The sequence below is a fragment of the Candoia aspera genome, chromosome 2, assembly GCF_035149785.1.
Source record: "Candoia aspera isolate rCanAsp1 chromosome 2, rCanAsp1.hap2, whole genome shotgun sequence".
Lineage (NCBI taxonomy): Eukaryota > Metazoa > Chordata > Lepidosauria > Squamata > Boidae > Candoia > Candoia aspera.
The window spans coordinates 132,765,513-132,780,421 of record NC_086154.1 but is presented as its reverse complement, the minus strand read 5'-3'; the positions used below and the strand labels follow the sequence as shown (position 1 = coordinate 132,780,421).

Here is a 14,909-nt window from a genome sequence, read left to right as displayed (position 1 = left end):
AGAGAAACTGTAGGAAAGGGGAGAAACTCAATCCCCAAAGATTCAGACATGAAAAAGTTAAGGGAAAACTTAAATCTGACTTGTTAATTTTGATGGTGAGCAGAAACCATCAGAGTCTGTGAAAAACTCTGATGAACCAATCTGGAGCAGGAAAATTCCTCTCTTAGAAGGATTTTAAAAAGAGGAGAGGAAAACTCTTTTAAACTTTTGCTCTGTTATCTTCCATCCTTGGTGGAGAAGGTATCATTTCTCAGTCTGGTTTCTGCTGGTTAAGAAAAATGTCCCAACCCAGAGGAGGGTAACAGAATCAGAAGAAAATAGCCATACCGGGAAATATGGAAGCACAGAAGATGTGGATCAGGATCTTTTTCTTTGATTTCTTCCTTTCTATTCTTGGCCCTATTTTTTCCACCTATGTTATATGTACATATTCCTGTCTGGAGATTAGCAGCGGAGTTAAAGGCTGCAAGAGTCATTATAATTTCTTCCTCCCTTTCTCCATTGTCTTCAGCTCTCGAATATAATACTAGGATTCATAATAGAAGTCTGGCTTTCTTTATCATTCCCACTCATTCTGGGACATCTTTAACTTTAGCAAATGCCCTGTCAGACTCAGCTACTAAGAAAAAGAAGACAGAGGTGTTTCTAGTCTGCCCCTCCCAATTTAAAAAACAGTGCAGAGAGAGCCTTGCACTGGAATATACTGGATGGGGACAGCGAACCGGGGCATGGAGAATCTAGAGACTGCCTTGTGAGAGTCAGGGGGTTCAGTCCACCACATCTCCAAGTGTGTATGTGCTTCCAAGCAGTTGGCGCCATTACAGAAACCATCTAAACATGGATCTGAAAGCAGTCTTTTCAAGCTGGAGGACTTAAATAATGACTTGAACGGCTCAATCAGGAGTTTTCAAACTTTTTTCAGGCCACAGGACCTGTTGGTTAAAAAAAAAAAAAATCCTGGAACCCCTGATCCAGCGGCAAAGCTCAAAGGATAGAAAATTGGCTGCCTCTTTTAAAATTTGTCCTTAATCTCTTACAGAACCCCATCAAGTTCTTAAGGTATCCTATGGCTCTGCAGAGCACAGTCTGAAAAACCCTGGTCTATTATTATGCTAAAGCTTAATAAGCTGGTACAAGCCATTTTCCAAGGCATCACTGAAGATTATAAAAAGTAAGATAGAATCCAAAACTCACCATCACTGTTAAACTCTACCCAGGTACAGGTGATGCCACCGTTAAGGATACTCTCACTGAAACGTAGCAGGAAAGTGCCCGCTCTTTTCTTCTTCAGCAAGTGCTTTTCACGTTTGCGGCTCACAAATCCCATGACGAGACTAGTCAAATTTGGGAGTGGGGAAGATACGTCATCAGAAAAAGCCACTCATTCTCCCTTGCTTTCCCAATAGCTTTGGTTTCATCTCTTCCTCACTGTAACTTTACAAATCCTGGTTCCTGCATACAGGGTCATTCTTAGTAAATTGCTGCCTGGTGAATTCTGGGAGTTGAAGTCCCCACATCTTAAAGTTGCCAAGTTTTAAAAACACTGGTCTAGGACAATGTGGTGCTGAAGACTATGGGGGAAAGCTGCATCTCAGGAACGTGCCAAGTCCCAGCCTCCCCAGGTAGGGCTATCTTCTGGGAGAGATGCTGCCACTACCCCGATATTAGGGACTATCCCCTTAACAAACAATCTATGATTTGGCATGTCCCCCAAAGGCTAGCAGTAATCAAGACGTCCTCATTTTTATCACTTCTCCTTTCTCCCCACTCTTTACTTGTTCTTCCAGAGTGGAAGCAGATGCTCTTGAATCAGGAGCAGGATCCCATCAATCCAGGTCCAGAAAGAGAAGCTGACGTTATTGTCCTGTGGGAAGTTATGAGCCGCTTCCTGGGGAAAGAAGAGAGGACAGAGAAACAAGGATGCTACCAGCTGGCTGGCAGATGCCCTAAAGAGCTGTTTCTGGGACAACTCCTTACCTTTGAAAACTGGGTCCATGTGATGGTACTCTGTGAGTTCACACCTGGCCCTTTGATGGGAAGAAAAAGCAAGGAGAAAGCCATATAACTGCCTTGATAAGGATGTATGGCTGAGCAGGACACGATCATTTCCTTCACCGCTGCCATCCCTTGTCTCACTTTACAAGAAGAATGGAAATTGCTGGGGAGCAGAACTGAAGACCCTGAGCACAGCTCTCTAATGAATCAAGCATGACTACTGTCAATCCTGGTTCTACATTCACTGCTCTTAAGACTGTTTTATAATTCCCCATTTTGCCTAAAGTTCTGTGCTGAAAGGCCAAACAGAATACGCCTGTGCAAGACTTTCCATCCAGACCCGCCCGTGTCAATAAAATCCCCGCTTCACCCCCATATAGACAAATCTTCCCACTTTACCACAGAGTTTTTCTCCCAGCATCTTGAGCTGTTGGGGGTCCAGGCCTCGCTCAGTGGCTGCTGAGAACTGACAGGACAACAGAATGGAAAGCTGGGCCCAGGTGGCAACTGGTGGTTTGGAGAAAAACAGCTGGTTCTAGGAGGGAAAAAAAGCATTGATCAGGCACTTGATTTTATTTTAAATTGTTCTTTGCCCCCCATCATGCAAAGGCTCCCCAGGGAATGCACATGCTTTGTTTTATTGAATGTATTTTTATTGGTCAATGACTGAATAAAGTTTCTGTCCGCTTTCAGACAAGTATCAGCTATAAGACAAGAACAGTGTTAGGGTACTATGGATATATGAAAGTAGGCATCTTGCAAATCAGTAGGTGTGAACTATATCCCTTGATACAGGAGAAGCAGCATGGAAGCAACTGAAGGCATCCTGACATGGAAGAGCTTCCAAAGGAGTTAAAATGGCAAAGATTCAACGTAGGTCTTTGTCTGCCACACTTACTGGAAACAGTGAAGCAGCAAGCAGCATCCTGGAGTGAAATATTCAGCTGCCCCTTTTTGTAAGGGAAAAAAGACATCCTGCTGCAATTCTCTGAGTTATTTAGAGCCAACTTGGTAATTTAGGATAAGGTTTGCATAAAATGTGATACTACTAGGAAACTAGAGACAAAACAACAGGAGAGAGAGGGAGAGGGATGCACATTCTTTGAAAGTAAGCCAAACACTGCTTGAATTGCGACTAAACATCGTGGTCAAAGGCACTACTGGGGGCCTGGAGCTGACAGCTTCGTTTCTCAGGATGGCGAGATAATACTGATGGATCAAGGGTATCCGGGTGCTCTTGAATGATTTTTTTGTTTGAAAAGCCGGTGGCCTCTAATCAAAACTAAGACCAGAGCCTGGTGCAAAAGGGATGAAACAATGCTGTTGCAGGATCTATTTGTACACTCTCTCGTGCAGCTTCTGGACCTTTTTTCAGACTTAGTATCAAACAAGCTTCAGGTTTTTTCAGATTTAATACTGAACAAGCCACCTTGATCAAAAGGAATGTCATCCTAGCTTGTGCCTTTAGCATAAGTATAGTTGAATGGTGACAAAGTCCAAATGAGGATGTCATATGGTGACCTACATGAAGCTTCTATTTAGCAGCCTGGATAATTATATTTGTTGTGACAGATGGGATAAGAATGGATGTTACCTTCCCCTCCCCAAAGTGATGGTATCCTGCCACATATCCTTGTAGCTGGCTACGTAGAAGACAAGTGAGTATCAATGAAGAATGTAACTTGCAGTCAAGAACATAATTCTTCTGCTAGGCTCTCTACTCTCATTTATACGAGATTCTAAGGACAAAGAGTTCCAGAGGTGAAGTGCTACCAAAGAAAGTTTTCAGAAATTGAAGCTAAGCAGAGCTTTTTCAGATGACCTCAGTGTTCTTGAACTGCATACAAGAGGGGTGTGTGAGAGAAATGGTTCCTTCAGAGAACCTGGACCAGTAATTTATACATGCAGAAATCAGAGTCCTTCCCCATCCAAAACAGAGGAAACTTGGTTCCAATACAAGTGATAAGAAAATGACAATGGCCAATCTGTGCAGAAGAATTTTGGTATATTGTAGACGGAGATCGTGCCCAACTCTGAGAAACAGCTGGATAACCTAGTTTCTTACCTTTGTGTCGGTGCTGAGCATAATAAACCATAAAATGGAAGCCCAAGCGCTGGAGAATTGGTTGATATTGGAGGTAATCACCACTGGCAAGGTGGATGTCTGATGATGAAAATCACAAAGAAGTTGAAAAAGGGGGAATCAATACAAACAGACCACAAAGGCACCCCAGGGCTACAAAAGATTTATTCCTGTGTTGGTAGGTCCCTTCAGAGGCAGGAAAGCAAGATGTGCAGACAGCCCTTCAACCACAATGGATTATAGACACTTCAAGGACTCTCAGATACTCAGAAGTCCTTTGGGGAGGGATAGTCACAACCCCATACCTTGTAATGAGGGACTAGGAAAAGTGCCCCTCCTTGAATTGTATGCCATCAGGCACTAGTTGAAACACCAAGCGGCCCGACAGAAAGCAGGGGATAATGTGGAGTCATTTGGTTTTATAACCACTGTGAAATGGGATCCATCTTATGCCACCACTGACCAGAAACAGATCAGAGGAGAATCCAGTTAACCAGGATCTCCCCAACTTCAGTCTAAATCCCCCCCGCCACAATAATGCCCACATAAAGCAATAATAAAAGTACGGCTGCCTTCCCCTCCTAATTCTAATGAAACCAGCAAGATTCTCCTACCTGCAGCTGGCATCTGAGATTTTGATAGCAGTAGTCCAGGGTGAAAGTGATAATGTGCAACTCTTCAGTGACAGACAAGAGTCCCTATCCCCCAAACCCCAAGAGAAAATGAATGAACAAAGGCTGATCAGACCTCCTGAGGCTATTGTGTGGCATGTTACAGGTTTACTGCAGCATGGGCTTTTGTGGACAAGAGCCCACTTTGTAAGAAATATGTTCTGTTTTTGGTTGGTTTTGTTTATACATTCAGATAAATAAAGAAATCAATGCAGGTAGTCCTTGACCAGAATTTCCGTCGCTAAGTGATGTGGTCGTAAAGCACAACTGTATCACTTAGCGACAGCAATCCCTGCAGTCCCAGTTGCTGTCATTAACTGAATCCCAAGGTTGTTAGGTAAGGCAACTTCCTGCCAGCTTCCCACACCAAAGTCAATGGGGAAGCTAGCAGGAAGTTGCAAGTCCCAGGCCCGCAGGCAAGCAAGTGGCTGCTGCTGGATGGGGGAGGGAGCAAGGGGATGCGTGGGGCTGTGTCGGGGAGGGTGTGCGACAGGCGTAGTGTGGGGAAGGTGTGCGAGGGTGCATGAGGGTACAAGGATGTGCACAAAAGGTGCTGCATGGATCAGGGAGGGAACGTGAAGGCACACAGGGGTGCATGAGGGGTGTTGCGTGGGTCAGGGAGGGTGTACATGAGGCATGGCATGGGCCAGGTGCACAGGGGTATGAGGGGGTGCACAAGAGGCATGGCGTGGGTGCATGAGAGGAGCCATATGGGTCAGGGATGGTGCACAAGGGTGCGAGGTGGTGCACAAGAGGCGTAGGTCAGGGAGGGTGGAAGGGGGTTCAGCATGGGTTGGGGAGGGTGTGCAGGGGTGCCCGAGTGGCCAATGCAGCGTGGGCACAGGGTGTCTGGGGAGGGTGCACGGGTGGGGGAGATTTACTTCAGCAACTTGAGACCTTCTCTGCTGGCTTCCCTATTGACTTTCTTGGGAATCTGGCAGGGAAGGTTGCAAATGGCGATCACAGGGTGCTTGGCAACTGGTTGTAAGTGCAAACGGATTGCCAAGCACCCAGATCACAATCACGTGACTGCAGAGTTGCTGGGATGGCCAGAACTCCGAGGTCCGGTCATAACCACCATTCATCGTAACTTGGAACAGTCACTGACCAAATGGTCATAGGTCAAGGACTACTGTATACACAAATTTATACACCCAGTCCAGAAACCCTATAGATAAATAAAACCTCCAGCAGCAAATCAGAACCCCATAAAAACAACAAAAGAACTAAGCTGGGACTTTGTTTGTATCTTAATGGGGGACTCCCAGGGCTTAGGATAGAATGGGAAGCTGAAAATCAAACTGGAAGAAGGCAATGACAGCCACTTCCAAGAAAACTGCGTGAACATATCCATGAAGGCACCAGGAGCAGAGCCTGACTTGAAAATGGAAAAACTATACAGACATGAATATACAGTAAGTAAATGGAAGTGCAAGCAATGGGGCCAAAGATCAGTAAAGTACTGGAATTAGCAAGTATTCCTCATTTTTAACTTGAGACGTATTTCCCAATCTTTAAGCTTGTTCTACCACCCTAAGAAACAGATCCTTAACATATCCTGGGAATGAGAGAACATGGCCTCTCAGGATTGGTTATCAAGCTCAAATCTATGGCCAGGTCCACAGGTAACGCAGAGCATCCCTACACTAGACAATCACCTCTTATCTAACGGAAAACCTCACCTCAGTAATCCCTTTGTTGCCTTTCCCTGTACCACAGATTTTCTGCTCTTTCAGCATCTGCATCAGAAGAGGAGAGGAGAGATTTTGTATTCGTAGGGCTGAAAGGCGACAGAGATCAAACCAAATAATTGCTGAAACCACCTTTTCCAACCCATTGCCTTCCAGATACATCACTTCAGCAGGTTATCTTTTCAAAGGAATATTTATAGTATCTACTCAGTTGTACCAAAAAAAGAAAAAGCCTCTATTACAAAATAAACCTATTTTTACAGTAATTTTATTAAAAATTACAATTAAAAAGATAAAAATACAAATTAAAAAAGAAAAAAAAACAAAGTGCAGAAAAAATAGAAAGAAAAATAGAAAAGAAAAAAAAATAAAGAAATGACTTCCTCCTTCATCACAAGTATAAATACTTTTAGTAACTTATCACCTTCTCTTAAAATGCAACAAATGATCTCTTCCTCCCATGCCTCATCTCTTATCTATAAACAAATCCTTAGGGCCTTGTTGTTCAGTCGTAATCAGCAAGAGTCCATTAAGGGTTACCAGAAATAACAACATATCTATTTTAAGCTTGATCAAATAAATCTACTTTATATTCCTTCCTTTTACTTTTAACAATCTTGATCTTTAATCCTTTCAAATAATGTCATAGAACTTGGCATCTTTTCATTTTTTCTTTGTCCCTTCTCACAAAAATCTTCAAAGCTTTAACAAGTCTTTTTTGTAAATTCAATATAGGAAAGTTATCCAGGTTGCTCTTTTGGTTTGTTATTTGTACATCCCTTTTAATTTTTAAGACATCAGCCAGTTTCATTTGTATATCTAGTACAGCATCTTTTTCCATATCATTCTTGCAGCCTGTCTTTTTAAAATCCAGTTTCAAATCAGTCTCAGCCTTGTCCAGTAAAATTTGTTCCTCTTCCATACCCTTTTTTAGACACAGTCTGTCTATAATGGCAGACACTTTTAAAATTAATGTCTGGGTCCATTGTTCATAAATCCCTCAGTATGTCCAATGATAAAGTACTTTGATCCATTCTGTGTTAGTAATAAAGCTATTTTCTATGACTGTGAACCCTTTGAAAATAATTCTGAAGACGTGTTGGGCATCTTGTGCAAGCACAGCACCTCTCTGCTGTCCATTAAAACATGTAGCTCTTTTTAATCTTCCACATAAGCCTGAAAAAAAAACGCAGCTGCTTTAAATAAACAAATCATTAAAGCTGGACATCTTTAATGCAACTTTTGAAGCAATGGCGTCTTTCTTACAGGCTAACATAGATGTCTGGAAAAGGATGTCCATACTTTAATCAATAGCAGAAATATGGTGTGCTCGTGTGAGGCCTGAAGCATGTCTTCCAAATCATTTTTGTTTTTTCACCAATTTCAGCTTCTCCCCAACTTCTCTTGCATGTTGAACATTCAACATTGTTTTTAAAAATTGTTTAAGTAAAAGGGTGAAGAAGAACAGGAAAAATCACAGAGCTATTAATTTATGCAATTGAGAAAGCCAACATTCTCTGGCCTTGTTCCATATGCTCCTGACTCACAAAAGTCTTATTGGAGTATCATTGTTGTAACATCTTTTCTTTAGAAGTGGATATGTAGATTATTTGGGGCTTTGAGGTGCACCTGGCCACTGCAGTACCAAACATTGGAACCGCTCACTCCCTGAACTTGTGAACACTTGTTAAGGCGCTGGGCTAGAAACCAGGAGACTGGGAGTTCTAGTCCAGCCGGAGGCATGAAAGCCAGTTGGGTGACCTTGGGCCAGTCACCCTCTTTCAGCCCAACGCACTTCACAGGGTTGTTGTTGTGGGAAAAATAGGAGGAGGAAGGAATATTAGATCTGTTTGCCACCTTGAGTTATTTATAAAAAATAATGAAGGCAGGATAGAAAAAAATAAAATAAAATAAAATAAAAAAATAAATATTCTAGCCCCCTGAACGCCCTAATACATTCTGTGTGTTTGGCAAGGGTATACAAACAGCATAGGACAGGTGGTTGCAGGACAGATGGCTGCCTTGGGGCTCGCAGGTTCAGGTGGCCGAGGGCTCCTGCTTGTCCAACACCTTTCATCTCTAACAACCAACAGACCTGGTTGCATGGGGGTCTGATAGGAGCTGTAGCACAGGAGCAGCAGAGGAGGGAGGGAAGAGCTACTACTACATCACCTCCTCCCACACTGCAACCCCCAAGTCAGCCATCAACACCGTCCCTCTGTTCTGACGTAGTTGGTTAAGAGTGCTCCTCCTGGATCTCAGGCCATCTGTGGCTGTTGTTTGGAAGCAGTGGGAGCCTCATCTTTTCTTTTTCCTGCCCAGCCTCAAGTGCCACAGCCTTAATACCTGACCGCACAGGGCCCTTTTCACCCAGGGCAGACGTAAGGCTAATCCACGGAATGCATAAAAGAAATACAAGTGAACAAAACCTAACTTTCACCAGACCTTCATCTTCTCCCCCAACTAAATCACAATCATAGAAAAATTAAAATCTCTAAGAGTAACATGGAAGGGAAAGAACAAAAAGGAGAAAGGTGGTGATATTTTAGGCACATGAAGCAACGCATCCCACATGGAGAACTACTGAAGGTACCTTGCAGGAAATATGGGCCAAATTTCTTCTTCTCTTTCACCAAAATTTAGTATGGAGTGGGATGACAAGAAATTTGGTTTCTGTGTTTGCAATGGATTACCCCTTTGTGTGGGAAAGTTTGGATTTCCAGTCCCTTCTTCTATCATTTAAATGGATCACCTTGCTCCAACTAGCCTTTCCCCTTCCCATATTTAGAAAGGTTCTAATCACCAGACAATATTCCCATACAATGTGCTTAAAATCACAAATGAGTCCTTCCATTTGGGGCTTATCCATCATCAAGGTTTTGGTGTTGGATGTCAAAATATTGAACCTCCGGAACCTTCAAAATGAGAGACAGACAGACAGACAGACAGACAGAGAGAGAAGATAGAAATACAAGAATCAGTCACAACACATGCCATTTCCTGGTGGCCAAAGATGCATATATTTATATTTAGATATACTTTCTGCTTTAACCCAGTAATAATAAACCTTTTGGAACAGTTGGCAAATTTGGAATTCTGAAACTATGTTGTGAATGCTCTCCCAAAATGGCTACAATGTCCATTCACAAAATAGCTGCCATACTCTGTGAGTATGTGACTGTGTCATAAATACTAATTTTCCAGAAGGCAAACTGGGGAGGTTCCTCTCCGAATGCTCTCTACCATCACAACTGACCTTTCTTCCTGTTTTCTGGGCACACTCCCAAACGAAATACTGAACTGTAAATACTTATCCTTTTATTTTCAAAAAATGCCCATGGAGCCTATGAAGGATCAAGGGACATCCTTGGAAATGAAAATGGCCCTAGAGACTGGCTGCTTGATTTGTCACAACATCTCATTTAGCGCTGTACATTTAAAAAAAAATCATTGAAGAAATGAGGCTGGGAACTTGATGGGTACCAAGATGAGTTCTTGGATAAGGATTTGTCTACCCCTGGTTTACCATATTACTCATAGGGCAGGAACACTATCGCCTCCCACCAAAGTCTCCCCTCCAATATATCCACTGCAGTTTTCCAATCTCAGTTGCCACCTTTCCTTTCAATTCTGCTATGTAAGTGATTTTGGAGATGGGCCATGAGGACTGAAGGGTCCATGAGGACTTCAAATCTCACATCTATCAATAACCCACTTATCCCTTTCTGAGCTGGTAGCTGAAGGGTCCCCCGTGATCTCCTCCTCCATTAACCAGATAAATACTGTAAATCTTTACAATTTCCAGATTAAGAATCATGGTCCACCACCCTCCCAGACAGGAAAGACTCATTACTCCCCACTGTTTATATTCAGCCATCTCTTACCCTGCCAAATTAGTAGCATCCCTGCAAAAGATAAAACCAAGAAAGATCAATCAATACGTGATGGCCCATTTCTAGTCCCCTCCCGCCACAATGCTGCCAGCTCCATTAATAAGAACTATAAAGCAGAGAATTTTTTAAAAATACTTGATATTAAAGAGTTTTGCAATACTAAAAGATAATGCAAACTGAAATCAGAGGAAGAAAAGAATAGAAAGAAAAGAAACACAAAGTGCAAAATAAAAAGAAGAGAAAAAATAAGAAATAGAAAAAAGTATTATTTAAAGAAGCGACTCCCAATCTTCCTTGCATCAAGTACAGACTTCAACTGAACCCTGGTAAGACAGAGTGGCTGTGGATTGATGGCTCCTCTGTATCCAGGAAGTTATCATCTTTAGTTCTGGATAGGGTTGCACTGTCCCATTCAGACCTGGTGCGCAACTTGGGGGTCCTCCTGGACTCACAACTCCTGCTCAAAGAGCAGGTGGCAGTCCTGGTCAGAAGGGCCTTTGCACAACTTCGTGTTGTGCGCCAGTTATGCCCTTTCCTGGATCGAGAGGCCCTCCAAACAGTCACTCATGCCCTGGTCATCTCCCACATAGACTATTGCAATGCAGTCTACATGGGGCTACCCTTGAAGAGTATCCGGAAGCTTCAACTGGTCCAGAATGCAGCTGCGCGAGCAGTTATTGGTGCCCAGTTGTGTGAGCTTCACTGGGTGCCAGTTTGCTTCCGAGTCCAATTCAAGGTCTTGGTTATCACCTTTAAAGCCCTACATGGCATGGGGCCAGGCTCCTGAGGGGCTGTCTCATCCCCTTAACATCAACCCGACCCACCCAGTCATGCGGAGAGGGCATGTTATGGACACCATCTGTAAGAGAATTCCACCTGGCAGGGTCCCGGAAATGGGCCTTCTCTGCAGTGGCCCCCGCCCTCTGGAACATTCTGCCCCCAGAGGTGAGGCAGGCCCCTTCACTCCTGGCTTTCTGGAAGAACTTGAAAACCTGGTTCTTCCGCCTCGCCTGGGGTGGGAGGGGCACCAGTTCTTCTTGGGGGTGGCTAGCACCATAGATCTCTCCCCAGCGAATAAGATCTTCACCTCTTGGATTTTATATCTACTTTCTCTTTATTTATTGGTTTGTGATATTGTAACTTATATGCTTTTAAAAATTTTAATTTTATTGTAAACCGCCCAGAGTCCCTCCCCCTTTTGTGAGAGATGGGTGGTAATAAAAATTTGAAAAATACGTAAATAAATAAATTAGTATTTCCTCACCCCTATATTACATACATAGTTCACTTCTTCCCATGCCCCCCCATCCTTTCACAAATCCAAAAAACGTTGTCATTTCTGTTCAAGTATCAGCAAAAAGTCCATAAAGAGTTTCCAGAATTTTATAAAAATCTTTCTTATTTTAACCCTGATCAAACAAGTCAACTTCATAAAGCCTAGAGTTTCAGTAGGAGAACGCACCGGTCAATGTCAATCTTCACCTCCATTGAGTGGTTTCGATCCAGCAGCTTCACCAGTAATCTGAACCATTGAAAGAACAACCCATTACAATCCATGTGACCAAAAAAATGGCAGGTATCTGTATTTTCCAAGTGAATTATTTTCCTACTGTTTAAAAGTGGTAATGCAATATACTGTTTATTAACAATGTCTTGAAATGTTTTTGCATACTTTTTCCTAACTGACCAAATACATCAGTCTTAGCTCAGATGGAAAAACTGCTCTTTCCTTGATCTTGGCATTAAGAGTTCATGGAGCAGAGTAAGTTCATTCTGTTTTGCTGTCTAAATTTCCGATTAGTCCAGAACTACTGTACACAGGAGAAATCTATGGTCATAAGAGCATTCAAGAGCTGGAAAAAGTAACTGTTCTTCAAAAACCTTGTTGCTGCTTAGTTTTTTTTTAATGCTTAAGAAAAGAAAACTACTATTTCTCAGTTTCCTGCTAAAGCTTCTAATATTAAATGCAAACCTTGTCCATTCCCACCACGGATATTTTCTGGGAAAGGAGAGATGCTAGCTGCAATTCTTCCTGGTTAGGCTCCATCATACCCAGAATCCTGTTAAGTGTGACTACCCAAATTTACCCCTTCCAGCATTCCAGCTAGAGTTTGCTTTAGCATCTTAATGGGCAATAATTGGCTCCAGGGGTTGGGTGTGTGTGTCACTGTATTGTGGAGGCTCTCTTCCTTCCTCTGAGGCCAGTTCCTGTCAATGTTGATGGGAGAAGAGCCCACCCTCAGCCCCTGCTTTGAGGGATGCCATAGGCTGGGTACTTTCTCCTCTCCTGTTTAAGGTCTACATGAAGCCGCTGGGTGAGGTTATACAACAGCACAGGGCAAGGTATCATCAGTATGCTGATGGTACCCAGCTTTGTGTCTCCACCCTGGGCCAACTAAGTGATGCTGTGGAGGTCCTGTCTCGGTGCCTGGAGGCTGTGGGGGTTTGGATGGGGAACAACAGGCCTCAGCTCAACCCAAGTAAGTCTGAGTGGCTTTGAGTGTTGGGTCCCCGTTTCTACAGACTTTCCGTCTCTTGTTCTGGATGGGGTTGTACTACCCCAAACAGGACCTGTACCCAATCTGGGGGTCCTTCTGGACTCGTGGCTCCAGTTCAAAGAACAGGTGGCGGCCACGGCCAGGAGGGCCCTTGGACAACTTTGTGTTGTGTACAGGTTGCACCCGTTCCTGGACTGGGAGGCCCTGCTCCCAGTCACTCATGCTTTAGTCACCTCTTGTATGGATTGCTGCAATGCGCTCTACATGGGGCTGCCCTTGAAGAGTATTTGGAAGCTTCAACTGCTTCAAAATGCAGCCGCGTGGGCAGTTATGCGTGCTCCATGATCTGTGCACGTTACACCTCTGCTCCACGGGCTGCACCGGCTGCCAGAATGCTTCCGGGTTCAACTCAAGGTGCTGGTAATGACCTATAAAGCCCTACGTGGCATGGGACCGGGTTATCTGAGGGACCGCCTCTCCCCAGTGACATCCAGCAGGAGAGCCACGCTTCAGGTCCTGTCTACTAAGGAGTGTCATCTGACGAGGCCCGGGAAGAGAGCCTTTTCGGTCATGGCGCCTGCCCCTTGGAACATCATTCCCCTGGAGTTTAGAATGGCCCTGACCCTGCTGGCCTTTCAAAAGACCATGAAAACAGGGTTTTGCCAATGGCATGGGGACCAGGGAACGTGGCAGAGCTGGCACAATGCTGTACTAGTGTTATTGTTAGATGTGATTACCTCAGCCGTGAGTTTTTATGAATTTATTATGATGGGTTTTTGAATGTGCTTTTATATTGTTTTTTTCTTGTTTTTTAAATTGTTATATTGTTCTTTTTTGTTGTTTTTACATTTGTTTTAATTGAAAGCTGCCTAGAGTCACATTTATGAGAATGGCGGCTATAGAAATCTGAACAATAAATAAATAAATAAATAACCCAGCTAGTTTCTGTGTACAGATGAACTAGCTCAATGACCATAGATTTCTCCTGTGTACAGTAGTTCTCTAAGAGGATGATAACAACAATAACAACAACAACAACAACAACAATACTGAAAATGTTCTGTGACCAACATCCTTTGATCTGACCCCTTCTAAAGTTTTCAGTTTCCTGCCCAAAACAGTCCCCAGGAGAGGCCATGGTTGGAAGAAGGGTGCTCTTACCTGGCACGGACAGAGAACTTGTTGTTGACTTTCAGCACCAGTGGACGTTGACTGGGATAGGGCATCTTAGGCTGTACCTCCACCACAAAAGCACTGGCAGGAGCAGAGCAACATTAGGCTTCTACAACTCATGCATTCCTTCCCACCTCCCCCTAGCATTTCCTTACTGGCAGAATCCTTCCTCTCCCTTGTCACCTTTTCAAGAGGCAGATTATTTGCTCCTGAAGCCGCCGGACCAGAAGGGGCAACTGGACCTTGAAGGGATCTGTCTCATAGGTCACCTTTTGGTACATCTCATCCAGCATCTTCAACAGCTGCAGCAACTGGAAGAGGTCCTCAGCATTCTTCGTGAACCTGCAATACATGGGGAAGATTGGTGGATAACAGGACCCTCAATGAATGGGCTGTGAAGAGGAGTGTAGAGATCTGCAAGAGTTAAAAAAGCCTATCATCTAACTAGAAGCACTGGCAGGGAGGCCTGAAATAAGTAGCCTAGAACATCCTTTCTCAACCTTTTGACCTTGGAGAAACCCTTGAAATATTTTTCAGGCCCCAGGGAGCCCCTGCACATTCAGGCTCAAAGATAGGCCAGAAGTTACACAATTATTATATTTGTTTCCTGGGTAGGCCTGTATATATGCATTAGCCATGTTCTTAAACTAAAAATAAAGAATGAAACTTACCTCTTTAATGTGAAGTTGCCCGAATGTGAAATAATTTTTTAAATAAATTGTGATTTCCCAAGGAATCCCTAGTACCCTCTCGTGGAACCCTAGGGCTCCGCAGTACCCTGGTGGAGAAACCCTGGCCTAGAAGTTCCTTTCAACAACTTTGATAGGGAATTAAAGGAAGAAAAACAGGAAGTGTAGTAACGTCAGACCACAATGCCCAACCTACCTTTACAAGGAAAATAACAA

General features: G+C 43.6%; 1 protein-coding gene across 2 annotated transcripts in view; it reads right to left on the bottom strand.

The window, feature by feature from the left end:
- Positions 1 to 14,909, bottom strand: part of STAT2 (signal transducer and activator of transcription 2) — a 30,387-nt gene that overhangs the window by 6,152 nt on the left and 9,326 nt on the right. Inside the window, exons 8-19 of one of the 2 annotated variants that reach the window (XM_063293660.1) lie at positions 14,188 to 14,346; positions 13,993 to 14,085; positions 11,796 to 11,855; positions 10,325 to 10,345; positions 9,244 to 9,355; positions 6,432 to 6,488; positions 4,693 to 4,776; positions 4,061 to 4,159; positions 2,395 to 2,530; positions 1,978 to 2,027; positions 1,776 to 1,888; positions 1,195 to 1,334 (exon numbers count right to left, since the gene is read on the bottom strand). In XM_063293660.1, coding sequence (XP_063149730.1) covers positions 1,195 to 1,334; positions 1,776 to 1,888; positions 1,978 to 2,027; positions 2,395 to 2,530; positions 4,061 to 4,159; positions 4,693 to 4,776; positions 6,432 to 6,488; positions 9,244 to 9,355; positions 10,325 to 10,345; positions 11,796 to 11,855; positions 13,993 to 14,085; positions 14,188 to 14,346 — 1,124 coding nt within the window. The remainder of the gene's footprint in view (positions 1 to 1,194; positions 1,335 to 1,775; positions 1,889 to 1,977; positions 2,028 to 2,394; positions 2,531 to 4,060; positions 4,160 to 4,692; positions 4,777 to 6,431; positions 6,489 to 9,243; positions 9,356 to 10,324; positions 10,346 to 11,795; positions 11,856 to 13,992; positions 14,086 to 14,187; positions 14,347 to 14,909) is intronic. The other variant, XM_063293661.1, reaches the window with a different exon arrangement.